A 13,117-nucleotide genomic window follows, 5' to 3' on the forward strand; every position below is an offset into this window, starting at 1 on the left:
TATATTATTTACAAAAATATTGTGCAAAATCTGTATATAATTTAATTTTACATTAAACGTTTAAGGATTTTTCTTTATCTCTTGTGTATGTAATTGTATATTATTTACAAAAATATTGTTCAAAATCTGTATATATTTTAATTTAATTTTACAATAAACGTTTAACGATTTTTCTTTCTTTCTTTTTTTTTTCTCCCTCAGACTTCTTGTTAGCAGACACTTCTCTCTAACGGACACATTTTCTTTCCCCATGGCTGTCCGTTAAAGGGAAGTTTCACTGTATATATTTTTCCCTGCTGGTACTCAGGACTGGGCATCCTGAGTACGAGATTGCTGGCATCCACTGGTATTGCACTCACCTACCAGTCACCCTGTACTTGATTTCTTTTAATCTCTGAGGTTGTTCAGTGATGTCAACCACTGGTGTTTTTTTTTTTTTTTTTTTTTTATATTTATTTATTATTATTAATTGATATTTTATTTATTATTTTATTTTTATTATTATTAATTTTTTTATTTATTATTATTATTATTATAATACAGGGTGATTCACTACCAATGCGACAAACTTGCAGGAGGTGTAGGCGGCACAAAGACGAATCGGAATCACATAGCATTGCAGGGTCCGAAATGCCTTCGTCATGCGGTAGAGGACGTTGAACAGGAGGTCGCGTGAACAGCGATTCTGCTGGAAGTCAGCATTTGCAAACCGTTTCTGTTGAAGAAACCAAGTAGCAAAAGTCCTCCTGAGTGGATAATCCGCAGGCTCCAATGATTGGATGTGTTGCAGATGGTATGAACTCATTTGGTTTGTTGACAGTATCCTCCATACAATGGATTGGGAAATACACTATCGTTGGTCTATCGCTCGAGTACTCGTACTTGGATTGCCTTCTGCAAGACGTAGGACATTCTCCTCAGTGTCTGGCGTCCTCGTCGTTCGATCTCGATTCATGGTACCTCTCTTGAAACAACCAGTCTCACGTAACGTTCTGTGCACACGTGCGAAAATCGTATGATGAGGAGCACACCTGTGCAGGAAACGTTCCTGGTACAAGCGCAGAGCAATGCGCCCATTACAGTCCGCAGCTCCATATGCGAGTTGCATGTTGGCCAGTTCAACGTTTGAATACTTGTCCATCCTACTGCCTCGGGAACCGGTTCGCAAATGCTGACTTCCAGCGGGATCGCTGTTCACGCGACCTCCTGTTCAACGTCCTCTACCGCATGACGAAGGCATTTCGGACCCTGCAATGCTATGTGATTCCAATTCGTCTTTGTGCCTCCTACACCTCCTGCAAGTTTGTCGCACTGGTAGTGAATCACCCTGTATATATATTTTTTTTCCCTGCTGGTACTCAGGACTGGGCATCCTGAGTACGGGATTGCTGGCATCCACTGGTATTGCACTACCTCTAGTGGATGCAGGATTTTAGCGCACTACTGAAGCGCAGATAGTTGTTTGTCTGGCTCCATGTGCCTTGGCACATGGAGCCAGACAAACACTTGGGACAGGCATCAGGCAGCAGTTGCTCAGGTGTTGGCTGCTCACATTTCAAGCCCTGATTACACAGATTCTGTAATCAAGATAGAGACAATTTGCGGAGATGGACCCAGGTCCTGGAGCGGCTACAAACAGACCACCTACATACACGAATACATAAATGTTGTTGAGTGTGCATACATGCATTTCTTTTACTTGAGTCTTGAGAGTTTTGTTGTGTTTTACAATTTTGTAAGAGAAGCTCCACTTTCTGCTGGAGTTTCTTACACAGGTTCAAATGATTGTAAATAGAGTTTTATATATTTTTGTATTTATGTAAATAAATAAAAAAATAAAAAGATCCATCCTATCAGCCTCTTGTATAATTTTCAGTTTCATTTCCAGGCTTAATTTCCATCTGTTTACATTTTGTTGCCATAACACTGCTAGATGAGATTTAATATAAACAAACTTTAAATTAATTTAAAGACAAGTTCTAAAAAAAAAAAAAAATAAAGAAAGACATCCATCAGCTCAGATAAAATGGCACTAAAAATATATTATACTGTACTGTAGCAAAAGACTCTTTGAACTGGTGTAACAGTTGTAACTGACCTTAATCCTGTGGAGAGTGAGGGAGTGTATGTAAACAACTTAGAAAAGTGGTTTTTATTCTTTGTTAATTTAACAGCTCATTCTTCAAAATGAACTTTTTCAGAGTGCATTTAAGTTGTAGCTACATAAACTGGTATTGTTTACACAAAAGTAAACCCTAACAAATCAGTGTCATCCTGGGAAGAAGGGAATAGGTGGCCAGAAGCAATAATCAGACAGCTGTGCCAAAATTTGTATTAAACATACAAAATAACATTTATTTCTCAATGGGTGAAAACGAAATTTGTAATACGTAATAAACAAATATATTTACATAGAAAAGCCTATCCTTTTGCAGGAGAATGGTATGTGTTTCATATAAACGAGTACAGTAAACCCCCGCTATTCGCGGGGGTTACGTTCCTGAGAAATGTCGCGAATACCGAAAACGCGAATACTGAGTTATGGCTCCCATAGTAATAAAGGGGTTCTGTTCCAAAGTATGAAATATATAAGAAAAACTAGTCTAAAATTTTGTCTATGTATTATATGTACCTTCATAATATAACTATGTACATAGACAGTAGTGAAATGCAAGCATATGGCATCGAAATGAAAATAAGAAACAATTTAATATTAAATGTAATATTTATTAGAAATTTCAAACAAATCTTTCAAACCAGCACCTTTGCTGGCTAAAAAACTTATCCCGCCAGAGCTATCACCAGTTTCGCTAAAGTGTTGATAAAGGAGTTTTGCCTTTTCACGAATGATGAGTGAACTTAACGGAATTTTATTTTGAGTTCGGTCTTCTATCCACAGATTTAAAGCCTTTTCCATATTTCCTAATTTAACATCACGAGTTACAGAGCAAATTTTTGAAGCAATTAGCGCGTTTTCACGGACACTACGGCGGATTTTTCTTCCGATTTTTTGATTGATCGTAACGTTGACTCATTGATTTTATAATGTTTTGCCACTGAGGAGACGCTTTGACCATTAGAAATTTTGTGTAATAACTCAATTTTATTCGCTAATGTCATCACCTTCTTTGATATTTAGCCGACCGGGCTAGCCGAGTGGGTAAAGTACCTGCCCGGCAACCCAAAGGTCGCGGGTTCGATTCCCGCCTCGGGCTTGGATCAGAGTACTGCAAAAACCTTGGGAGGTGCAATATGGCCACAGAAGCCGATGCGCCAACAACTACCAAATCAAAAAAAAAAAAAAAATCAAAAATCTTTGATATTTTCACATTTCTCTTGTTATTCGTAGCCATATTTTTGTACGGGTTAGAAAGAACTTGTCCACAATAAAGTCACTTTCGTCTGTTAACACACTCGAAAAAGTCTGTTTTACACTGCAAAACGGTAGATTTATCACTTTTGTAAGCATATCAATTTATAAATTGATAAATTTATTTAATTTATAAGCATATAAATTAAAAGCAAACGACAAAAACTTCCATTACAAGCGCATAACACATACTGAACAAGGATTAGGTATGTTCGTGTCAGACGGCACCTGGGATTTCTCCCATCTCCGCACTGAACAAGGATTAGCGAGAAACATCCATGCTCGCGATTTTGTCACCCCTCTCCCCCCACCCACTGAGCGCTGTTTTGACCGGGAAAGATAATTGTAGCCACGCCCATGTTTTTTTATGGCGGATAATATTCACGGCGCTTTAAAATTCACATTTTTTTAGGTTTCATTTTATATTAAATCAGCGATCGCGAAACCGCGAATACAGATACCGTGAATAGCGGGGGTTTACTGTACTTTGTATAAACTGAGTTCGTATTAACGAGGTTTTACTGTAATTTAAAAATATGAATCTTGTACCAAGATGTTCAAGATGGCTCTAAAACTGACCAACATGTCATTGCTGCTATTGTTCTCCCATCCTCCTTAATCTCCAGTAAATTACTTTAGTGTGCAGCATCTTTACTGCTGAACTACTTGCCATACAAATGGCCTTAGAAACTGTAAAATTGCACCAGTTTATTCATAGTGTTATTTTCACCGACTCTCTCAATGCTATTCTTTCTTTACAGCAATCAGAGAAACATCACAAATGCCTACTTGGTCATATTCATAACTTGCCGACTGATCTAGCTAAGGATGTGAAAGTAGTAAAATTTTGTTGGGTCCCTAACCATATTGCCATACTTGGCAATGAGAGTGCTGACCATGTAGCATGTACTAGGTATAAGGTATATTCGTGTCAGACGGCACCTGGGATTTCTCCCATCTCCGCGTGTGTTTCGCTGTATCGAGGACAGTACACTGTCAAGCCAGAGACTTGAAAGTGTGTGGGTCGTGTCTGTGCAGTGTGATATGTTGTGCCCATTGTGTATCCGGCTTATTGGCCGCCAGGCCCCTAGTGGGGCCAGACGTTGCCCATACCCTGCCACGTGGAGGCTAGCCGGGTGTATCCAGTATCACAACAATTTGCTCTGGCAGGTCCTGCCACCTAGTTTCCTGGGATTTCAGTGGCTAGGGCCTATTTAAAAAAAAATAAAAAAAAAAATAAAATAAAATAAAATAAAAGTTTATGCATTTGACATTAATGCTTAATGGGATTGCTGTTAGGAAATCGCTGGTTAGGGTTGAACACTTAAGAGATGTGTTAAAGGCCAAATAGGTCGGGCAAAATTTTGATGTTATTAAATTTAGACATGTAACGCTAGATAAAAGCTGATAGTGTTAGATATCTTAGAGATTTGCACAAAACCGGTAGAATTTAGACGTTGGTTATAATTTGGCGGCATTGTTAAGGGGTGTACTCGGTCGATTTAGTGAGAGAGAGGGGGGGGAGATTGAAGACTGGGGAGGAAACAGATAGAAGAATAGGGACGGATAGAGTAGGCATCCCCAAAGAGGTCAGTGGAGACGAGCCCTACCAGGCGAAATATGGGGGGTAGGCAGGGAGGAGAGGAGACAGAGGTCCGTCCCCTCCATTCCCTGCCTGGGGATGGGGTTTTAAAGGGAACCAGGTTAGAGTACCCAGGTCGGATCGCCAATGGCGTGTTGGCAGCAAAGCCGCAGAATGTCTTCGTCGGTGTCTTGTCCAAGGAGTGTCGAATCCGGTATGAAGGTCCAGCTGCCCATCCCGCTCTGGGGTGGGATATGTTAGCTGGCAGTGGGGAACCTACCAGGTGAAGGGGGGGAGACGCATACATTTACTTCATTCGGAATGTGCATTCTCACTCTACTTGCATTCTTTTTTTTTTTTATTATTTTTTATTATTTTTTTTTTTATACTTTTTTCTTATTTTATAATTTTTTTTTTTTTTTTTTTTTTCTTTTTCACTCAACTCATTCATCTTTTTCTCACACACCAGGAGGGGATGCAATGATGGGTAGCGTAAATTTAAATACTAATTAAAACCAGGGTTAGTGTGTACTTAGCATTTGTGTTCTTTTCTCTCATGCTTGCACTTTTATTCATTCTTCTAGTTCTCATCTCATTTATTCGACTCTTTCTTTCTGCACTGCACTCTCTGGGCACCGCAACTTACTGTTATTCTTCAGTTGTGGTGCAGGCCTAGCTGCAAGGTTTTTTTTTTTTTTGCAGGCCAGGGGAGAATGCAGTGATAGTGTTTATGTGGTTTGTAAATGTTTGTTGGTACATGTACTGTGGGACCAGTTGATGCTTCTTTCAAAATCCCTTCCACTGACTGCAAAAACCAAGAAGGCAACAAATTCCTTCAGATTAAACCGAACCTCCAGTCTTGGCCATCCAGCTTCTGCTCAGATTGAAAGGAAGTCATGCTTGCAAGACTGAGAATAGGACATACACACCTTACTCACATTTATCTTCTCTCTTCCTCAGATCCCCCTTTCCGGCCGAACTATCATGCTCAAGTCACATTCCAGTATACCATAGTTGACTGCCCCCCCCCCCTATAATGGAGTATGGCAAACCACCTTATCAAGGCGTGCAGCCAAATCTCTCCCACTTTACAACAAATTTTAGACAACAGATCTGACATTAATGCAGTTTTCACTTTCGTAAAAAAAGATACAATGCTATGACCGAATATAATGCTTAAATCCCACATGCTGACCGGGCTAGCCGGGTGGGTAAAGTACCTGCCTGGCAACCCAAAGGTTGCAGGTTCGTATCCCACCTTGGGCTTAGATCAGAGTAAATGCAAAAACTTTGGGAGGTGCGTTATGGCCACAGAAGCCGATGTGCCAACAACTAACAAAAGAAAAAAAATAATCCCACATGATACACAGCTCACTTTTAATAACACCTGTTATTTCTTACTACTGTTTGGTGCATAATGGCCTTTAGCTGCCTGTGCACCATAAAACCTCCACTAACAGTAAGAACCTTGAATCCAAGGATGCTTTTGTAATTGTGGCTAAAGTTTTGTTTACTTCTTTTACTTTTTTTTTTTTTATATAATTGAATAGATTCCTTCTGCCCCAGGTGCCTTATTTACTTTTAGCCTAAACAATTTCATTTCTGCTTTTCTCATATATTACAAAATTGTTTCATTATCAGCCATTTTCAATCCACTGCAGGATGTAAAGGCCTATCCAGCAACTTTCCAGTTCCTTCTGTTTTGTGCAATGGCCATCCATTTACTACCCACAAACTCATGAATTTCATCTATCCATCTCTGTTGCTGTCTTCTAGGTTTCATCTAGCACCTCTTGGGTATTTTCTTAGTCCATCTGTCATATCTTCGAGCTATGTGTCCTGCCCAAGACCATTTTAGTTCTTTAGTTTTGTTAAGACGTCCCTTACTTGAGTTTGCTGCCTAATCCATATGTTTCTCTTATCTAGCAGTCTGATTCCCAATATAATTCGTTCCATTCTTCACTGTGTTGTTCTCAGCTTCTCTTCTATTCTTTTGGTCAGTGCCCAAGTTTCACTTCTTTAAGTCTTGGTGGGGAGTATACATTGTGTTCATTATTTTACGTTTCAGACAAATTGAGATATTGCTCCTCAGTATGTGACTATATTTCCTGAATGCTATCCATCCAAAATTTATCCTTCTCCTGACTTCCAGCCATTTATCATTATTACAGCTAATGACGTGTCCCAGATGAGTGGCTCAATGCACTGGCACTTCTTATGGGGAAGGTACAAAAATTACGTACTGTGTTATGTCCCTAAAATCAGAACTTTTTATAGGGAATTGCTCGTTAAAATTTTGACAGCTAATCACTGGATGGTATATTTTGTGGTATCCACATCCCTAAAAACATCTTTATGTGTGAATGTAGATGCAAATTAAAACAAATAGATATTTATATTTTCATTCCTTAACTAAAGTGATTATTTCTGTACTAGGGAAAGTATTGGAGTCAATAGTTGAAGGAATTCTAGACCATTTTGCTAAGAATGGGACTAGAAGACAATCACAGCATAGATTTGCTAAAGGGAGAGCATGTCTGATTAATCACTCTGAGGCTAATCAGGCAAGAACTAGATACAAAATAATTTTGAAATTTTATACAATAGATGCCACTTACTGTGATTACTTTGGGACACAGCTTAATTGATAACAGTAACCAATAAAAGAGAATGCAGCTGTTCAGCATTGTTTATTGATACAGGGTGAAAATGTGTGCATAAAAAGGCAGGTGGACAGAAAGAAAGAATTAAAATTAATATGAAATATTTGACTGTCTAGAAATATTTGACTGGCTAAAGAAACAACTACTGTTTCTTTGAGAAAGTTTTCAAAAATGAAACTGTAATAATGTTTCTGGAAATCCATGCACACCATTAAAAACAAAAATAATATTAAAATCAAGAATTAGAAAAGGGTTAATGCTCTGTAAAATAGTCAGATTAGGAATACAGATGCAGTACTTTTGTTCACAGACTAACAATTGATAACTATTAGCATTAGTAGAGGCACATGATGCAAGAAATCAAGCTTATACAGCATCAGCCAAAAAAAAAAAAAAAAACCTTCCCATTTGTTCCAAATGTTTTTCTAGTTCTGCCTTGAATTAATTGAAGCTATCAACTTCCACCACAATGAATGGAAGTTTGTTCCAGCTACCTGCTGGCTAAAGGCAAACTTCCACACATCTATTCTACAACTGCCTTTCCTCAGTTTGAATCTATGCCCACTCAGGTTTGTAATCTGAGCAAGAGGAAGAATCCCATTAGCATTGAGCCTGCTCAATCCATTCAAGGCCTTATACACCTCGATCAGATCGCCTCACAGGTGCCTAGTCTCCAGAAGCTGCAATTTGCAAAACTTAAGCCTTTCTTCAAAAGAGCATCCCTTTGTTCCATTCACTACTTTTGTTGCCCTTCTCTGTACTTGTTCTAGACTCTACATCCATCCTAAAATGAGGCTTCCAGACCTGTATGCAGTATTCAAGGTGTGGCCTGACCATTGCCTTATTACAAGGGGATAATCACCTCCTTATCCCTGCTTACAAAATTTCTGTATGTTTTTGATAAGACCCCATGACTTTCTCTGGCAGCCTGTCTGCACTACTTAGAAAACTTCATATCTGACTGCACAATAACCCCCAGGTCTCTTTCATTTTCCACTAACAAATGTAACACCACCCAGTTGGTACATTTCTCTGCGTTTACTGCTACCCATATGCAGTACTTTGCATTTGTCAATGTTAAACTTCAGTTGCCACTTCTCAGCCCAACTTTTCCAGATCCTGTTGCAACAGCATGCTGTCATTACTGTTATTAACAACCCTGCCAACTGTAAATAGCAATAGTAGTAGTTAGACATTGCAATGTGTAAGAGTTCAAGAACAAATTGGGACATTACATAATCAATTCTTCTGCACATGCATAAACTGCAATAAGGGGGGAAAGTGATAACATAAACTGAAGTGTCAATTACAATAATTACCATTTTTTTTTTTTTATGTTTTTACCTGATCGGGACTTCATAAAAGTGATAAGGTTATCCATGACCACAGTAAGTTGCATATGTTTCTACTTACGTTTCAATAAAGCTTTTATACTATACCATGTGAATGCTGGTATGAATTGAAGCAGTATGGCATTAGAGACAAGTTACTACCTATATATAAAGAGATGGTCAAATGGTAGGAAACAGTAGTTATAAATGCTCACAGCTCTTCGTGGGCAGAGTTAGGCTCCTAACTGTTTTTAATATTTATTAAAGATATTGATTTAAGTATTTCAAAATTGATGCCCAAGTTTGCTGTTGACGCAGAGGTAGGCATGGTAGTTAATGACCATTAACCAGAGTATATTACTTCAAACTAGGCAGATAAGCTAGAAAATGTCAATTGAGGTTTCACATTTAGTATGGTTTTATGTTATAGTTCTGTTAAAAGATTTATACATTTTTTCAAATTTTTTTTATTTATTCCAATGTTAAAATTTGTTAAAACTCAAAGGCCCTCTGTTGGATGAATAAGTAACATAACAGAATAATTGCTAATTGAATAACATATTTGCCTCTTTTTTAATGTTATTCATTTAAAAACAGTATTAATTTTAGTTTTGCTCACGGATAAGTCTTTCATTGAAATATCTGTGTATCATTTTAGCAATGTCAAGTAGCACATCCTGCCTCTTATCTGTATGCCTGTTTGTGTTGCTGTTTGCTGCCATGCAAGTATATAAGACCCAGTTGGCCTCAACACAGTTAATGACAATTCTTGGAGGATATCTTGGATCACTGCTCTTCATTTTAATTCTTACTGTATCCTTTATAAAGGATTTATTATATTTATCTGTTAAGTTTAATTGCATCTGATAATTTCTTAAAAGGAAAGTTCCGTTTTGTGGGAGATTCTATATAACAATAATTAATTCTTACTGAATAAGATGTCTAACTTTGCCTTGTTAAAACTGCTTTATTAATCCCAGTAGACTACTGAGCATGTTTTTGACTTTATTGTCCATGATCATATGGGTATATTGCCAAAACTATAAAACAATAATAGAAAGTATTTTATGATTAATAGAGAACTTTTAGTTTTATTCAGTGTATAATTGCATTATGTTGTACACATGACTGCATCATGTATTTAAATGGACAATTTAAACAATTTAGCATAACCTAGGCCACCTGAGTTTCTTTAGTAATTTTTTTTCGATTCTGGTTTAATTTAGATTGTAACTAAATTAGACTTGAATATCATTTGTAACCTAAGGAAGTGAAATTTTACTTAGATAATAAATTCATTTCAGTACTATATTTATCTGTACCTTGCTGTTGGGGACACTGTTTCCTCCATTAACAGGCTTAGGTTTATGCTCGCTTTAGAAATGACATTATCAATAAGTGAAACTTAAATTACAATTATTTTTAATTGAATAAACTCACCAGAGAGGTGAATCCATTATTTGTTAAAACTCAAAGACACTCTGTTGAATTAATAAGTAACATAACAGAATAATTGCTAATTGAATAAAACATTTGCCTCTTTTTTATTGTTGTTCATTTAAAAACAATATTAATTTTAGTTTTGCTCACAGATAAGTCATTTATAAATTGATCATAAACCAAAGCCAGTCACTCGGGGTAGTGGGAAAAAAGTACCCCAAATATAACAAGACTTAAAAATATGACTGTAAAATATTTAATTATTAATCCAATTAATTGATTAATAAATATTATTAATATTTATATATTCTAGGAGAAATGAAGTTAAACATAAGAAAGCCACCTGGGATGGATGGGATCTATCCAGTTATATTAAAGGAGGCAGCAAAGGAAGTAAGCAAAGCCTTAGCCATAATTATGAGAGCTTCCTTTGACTCAGGGGAGGTCCACCTGGACTGGAAATGTGCAACTATGACCCCAATTCACAAAGAAGGATCAAATGATGACACAAGTAATTACAAACCTGTTAGTTTAACTTCTGTTCTGGGGAAATTAATGGAGGCACTGGTTAAACAAGCACTGCGGGATCATCTAGACAAGACTGCAGTTATAGTTCAGACACAGCCATGGGTTTGTTAAGGGGCAGTCTTGTCTGACCAATTTGATTGGATACTATGATGTGGTCACAAAGGAACTGGATGCAAAAAATAATTTTGACTGTACAAATTGGAGCATTATGACATTAAGGGCAAATTGCTGCCATGGATAAAGGGGTAGTTGAGTGGGAGAAAGCAGAGAGTGGTAATCAATGGACACTGCTCTTCGTGGACTAAGGTTGTTAGTGGAGTCCCCCATAGTTCTGTGTTGGATCCATTGTTGTTTTCCGTATTTGTTAATGATATTCATGAAGGTATATCAGGCTTAATGTCCAAGTTTGCAGACAATACAAAGGTTGGCAAGGTTAATTACAGTAATGACGGTACACTACTGCAACAGGAGCTAGAAAAGTTGAGCAGATGGGCTGAGAGGTGGCGACTGAAGTTTAACATTGACAAATCTAAAGTACTGCATATGGGTAGCAGTAACCCCAGAGTAACATGCCAACTGAGGGGTACTACGCTCAGGGTAGTGGAGAATGAAAAGGACCTTGAGAGTAATTGTGCAATCAGATATGAAGTTTTCTGATCAGTGCAGACAGTCTGCAAGAGTAGCTCATGGTCTTGTCAATGATATACAGGAATTTTTCTAGCAGGGATAAGCATTAGCATTAGTAGAGGCATATGATGCAAGAAAGCAAGCTTATTCAGCATCAGCCAAAAAAAAAAAAAAAAAACAACCACTACTCCCATTTCACCCCTCAATTCGTTCGAAATACCTGTCCAGCTGAGCCTTAAATTTGTTTAGGCTATCAACTTCAACAACAAGCGATGGAAGTCTATTCCACAAACCAACTGCCCGCTGGCTAAAGGCGAATTTCCGCACATCTATCACATCCGTCCTTCCTCAATTTGAATTTATGCCCTCTCAGGTGATTATTCTGAGCAAGAGGAAGAATCCCATCGGCATTGAGCATGCTCAAGCCATTCAAAGCCTTGTACACCTCTATCAGATCACCTCGGCGATGCCTAGTCTCCAGGCTCTGTAATTTGCAAAACTTAAGCCTTTCTTCGTAAGAGCAACCCTTTGTTCCATTCACTAATCTTGTTGCCCTTCTCTGTACTCGTTCCATCAGCTCTACATCCTTCTTGAAATGAGGCCTCCAGACCTGTATACAGTACTCAAGGTGTGGCCTGACCAATGCCTTATACAAGGGAATAATCACATCCCTGTCCCTGCTAGAAAAATTCCTGTATATCATTGACAAGACACCATGAGCTACCCTTGCAGCTCGTCTGCACTGCTCAGAGAACTTCATATCTGCCGGCACAATTACCCCCAGGTCCTTTTCATTCTCTACCACTGTCAGCGTAGTACCACAGAGTTGATACGTTGATCTGGGGTTACTGTTTCCCATATGTAGTACTTTACATTTGTCAATGTTAAACTTCATTTGCCACCTCTCAGCCCATCTGCTCAACCTTTCCAGATCCTGTTGCAGCAGCATAGTATCAGTAGTGTCCTTAACAACCCTGCCAACCTTTGTATCGTCTGCAAACTTGGACATTAAGCCTGATACACCATCATCAATATCATTTATAAATACAGAAAACAACAATGGACCCAACACTGAACCCTGAGGAACTCCACTAATAACATTAGTCCACGTTGAGCAGTGTCCATTGATTACCACTCTCTGTCTTCTGCCACTCAACCATCCCTTTATCCATAGCAGCAATTTGCCTCGAATGCCACACTTCTCCAATTTGTGCAGCAGTCTTCCATGCGCAACAGTATCAAAAGCCTTTCTAAGATCCAAATATATAATATCAAAGTTATTCCCTGCATCCAGTTCTTTTGTGACTACATCATAGTATCCAATCAAATTGGTCAGACAAGACCTGCCCTTAACAAACCCATGCTGTGTCTGAGCTATAACTGAATTCTTGTCCAGATGATCCTGCAGTGCTTCTTTAACCAGTGCCTCCATTAATTTTCCTGGAACCGAAGTTAAACTAACAGGTCTATAATTACTTGTGTCAGCCTTTGATCCTCCTTTGTGAATTGGGGTTACATTTGCACATCTCCAGTCCATGGGTACCTCCCCTGAGTCCAAAGAAGCTCTCATAATTAT

General features: G+C 38.2%; 1 protein-coding gene across 3 annotated transcripts in view; it reads left to right on the top strand.

The window, feature by feature from the left end:
• The window catches only part of LOC150089362 (protein KRTCAP2 homolog), an 85,468-nt gene that overhangs the window by 16,803 nt on the left and 55,548 nt on the right, over nt 1-13,117 (top strand). For all 3 annotated transcript variants that reach the window (XM_090368544.1, XM_090368545.1, XM_090368546.1), the window contains exon 2: nt 9,605-9,759. In XM_090368544.1, the coding sequence (XP_090224670.1) occupies nt 9,605-9,759 (155 nt within the window). The remainder of the gene's footprint in view (nt 1-9,604; nt 9,760-13,117) is intronic.

Source organism: Mastigoproctus giganteus, chromosome 2, assembly GCF_048544385.1.
Source record: "Mastigoproctus giganteus isolate SK-2022 chromosome 2, ASM4854438v1, whole genome shotgun sequence".
Lineage (NCBI taxonomy): Eukaryota > Metazoa > Arthropoda > Arachnida > Uropygi > Thelyphonidae > Mastigoproctus > Mastigoproctus giganteus.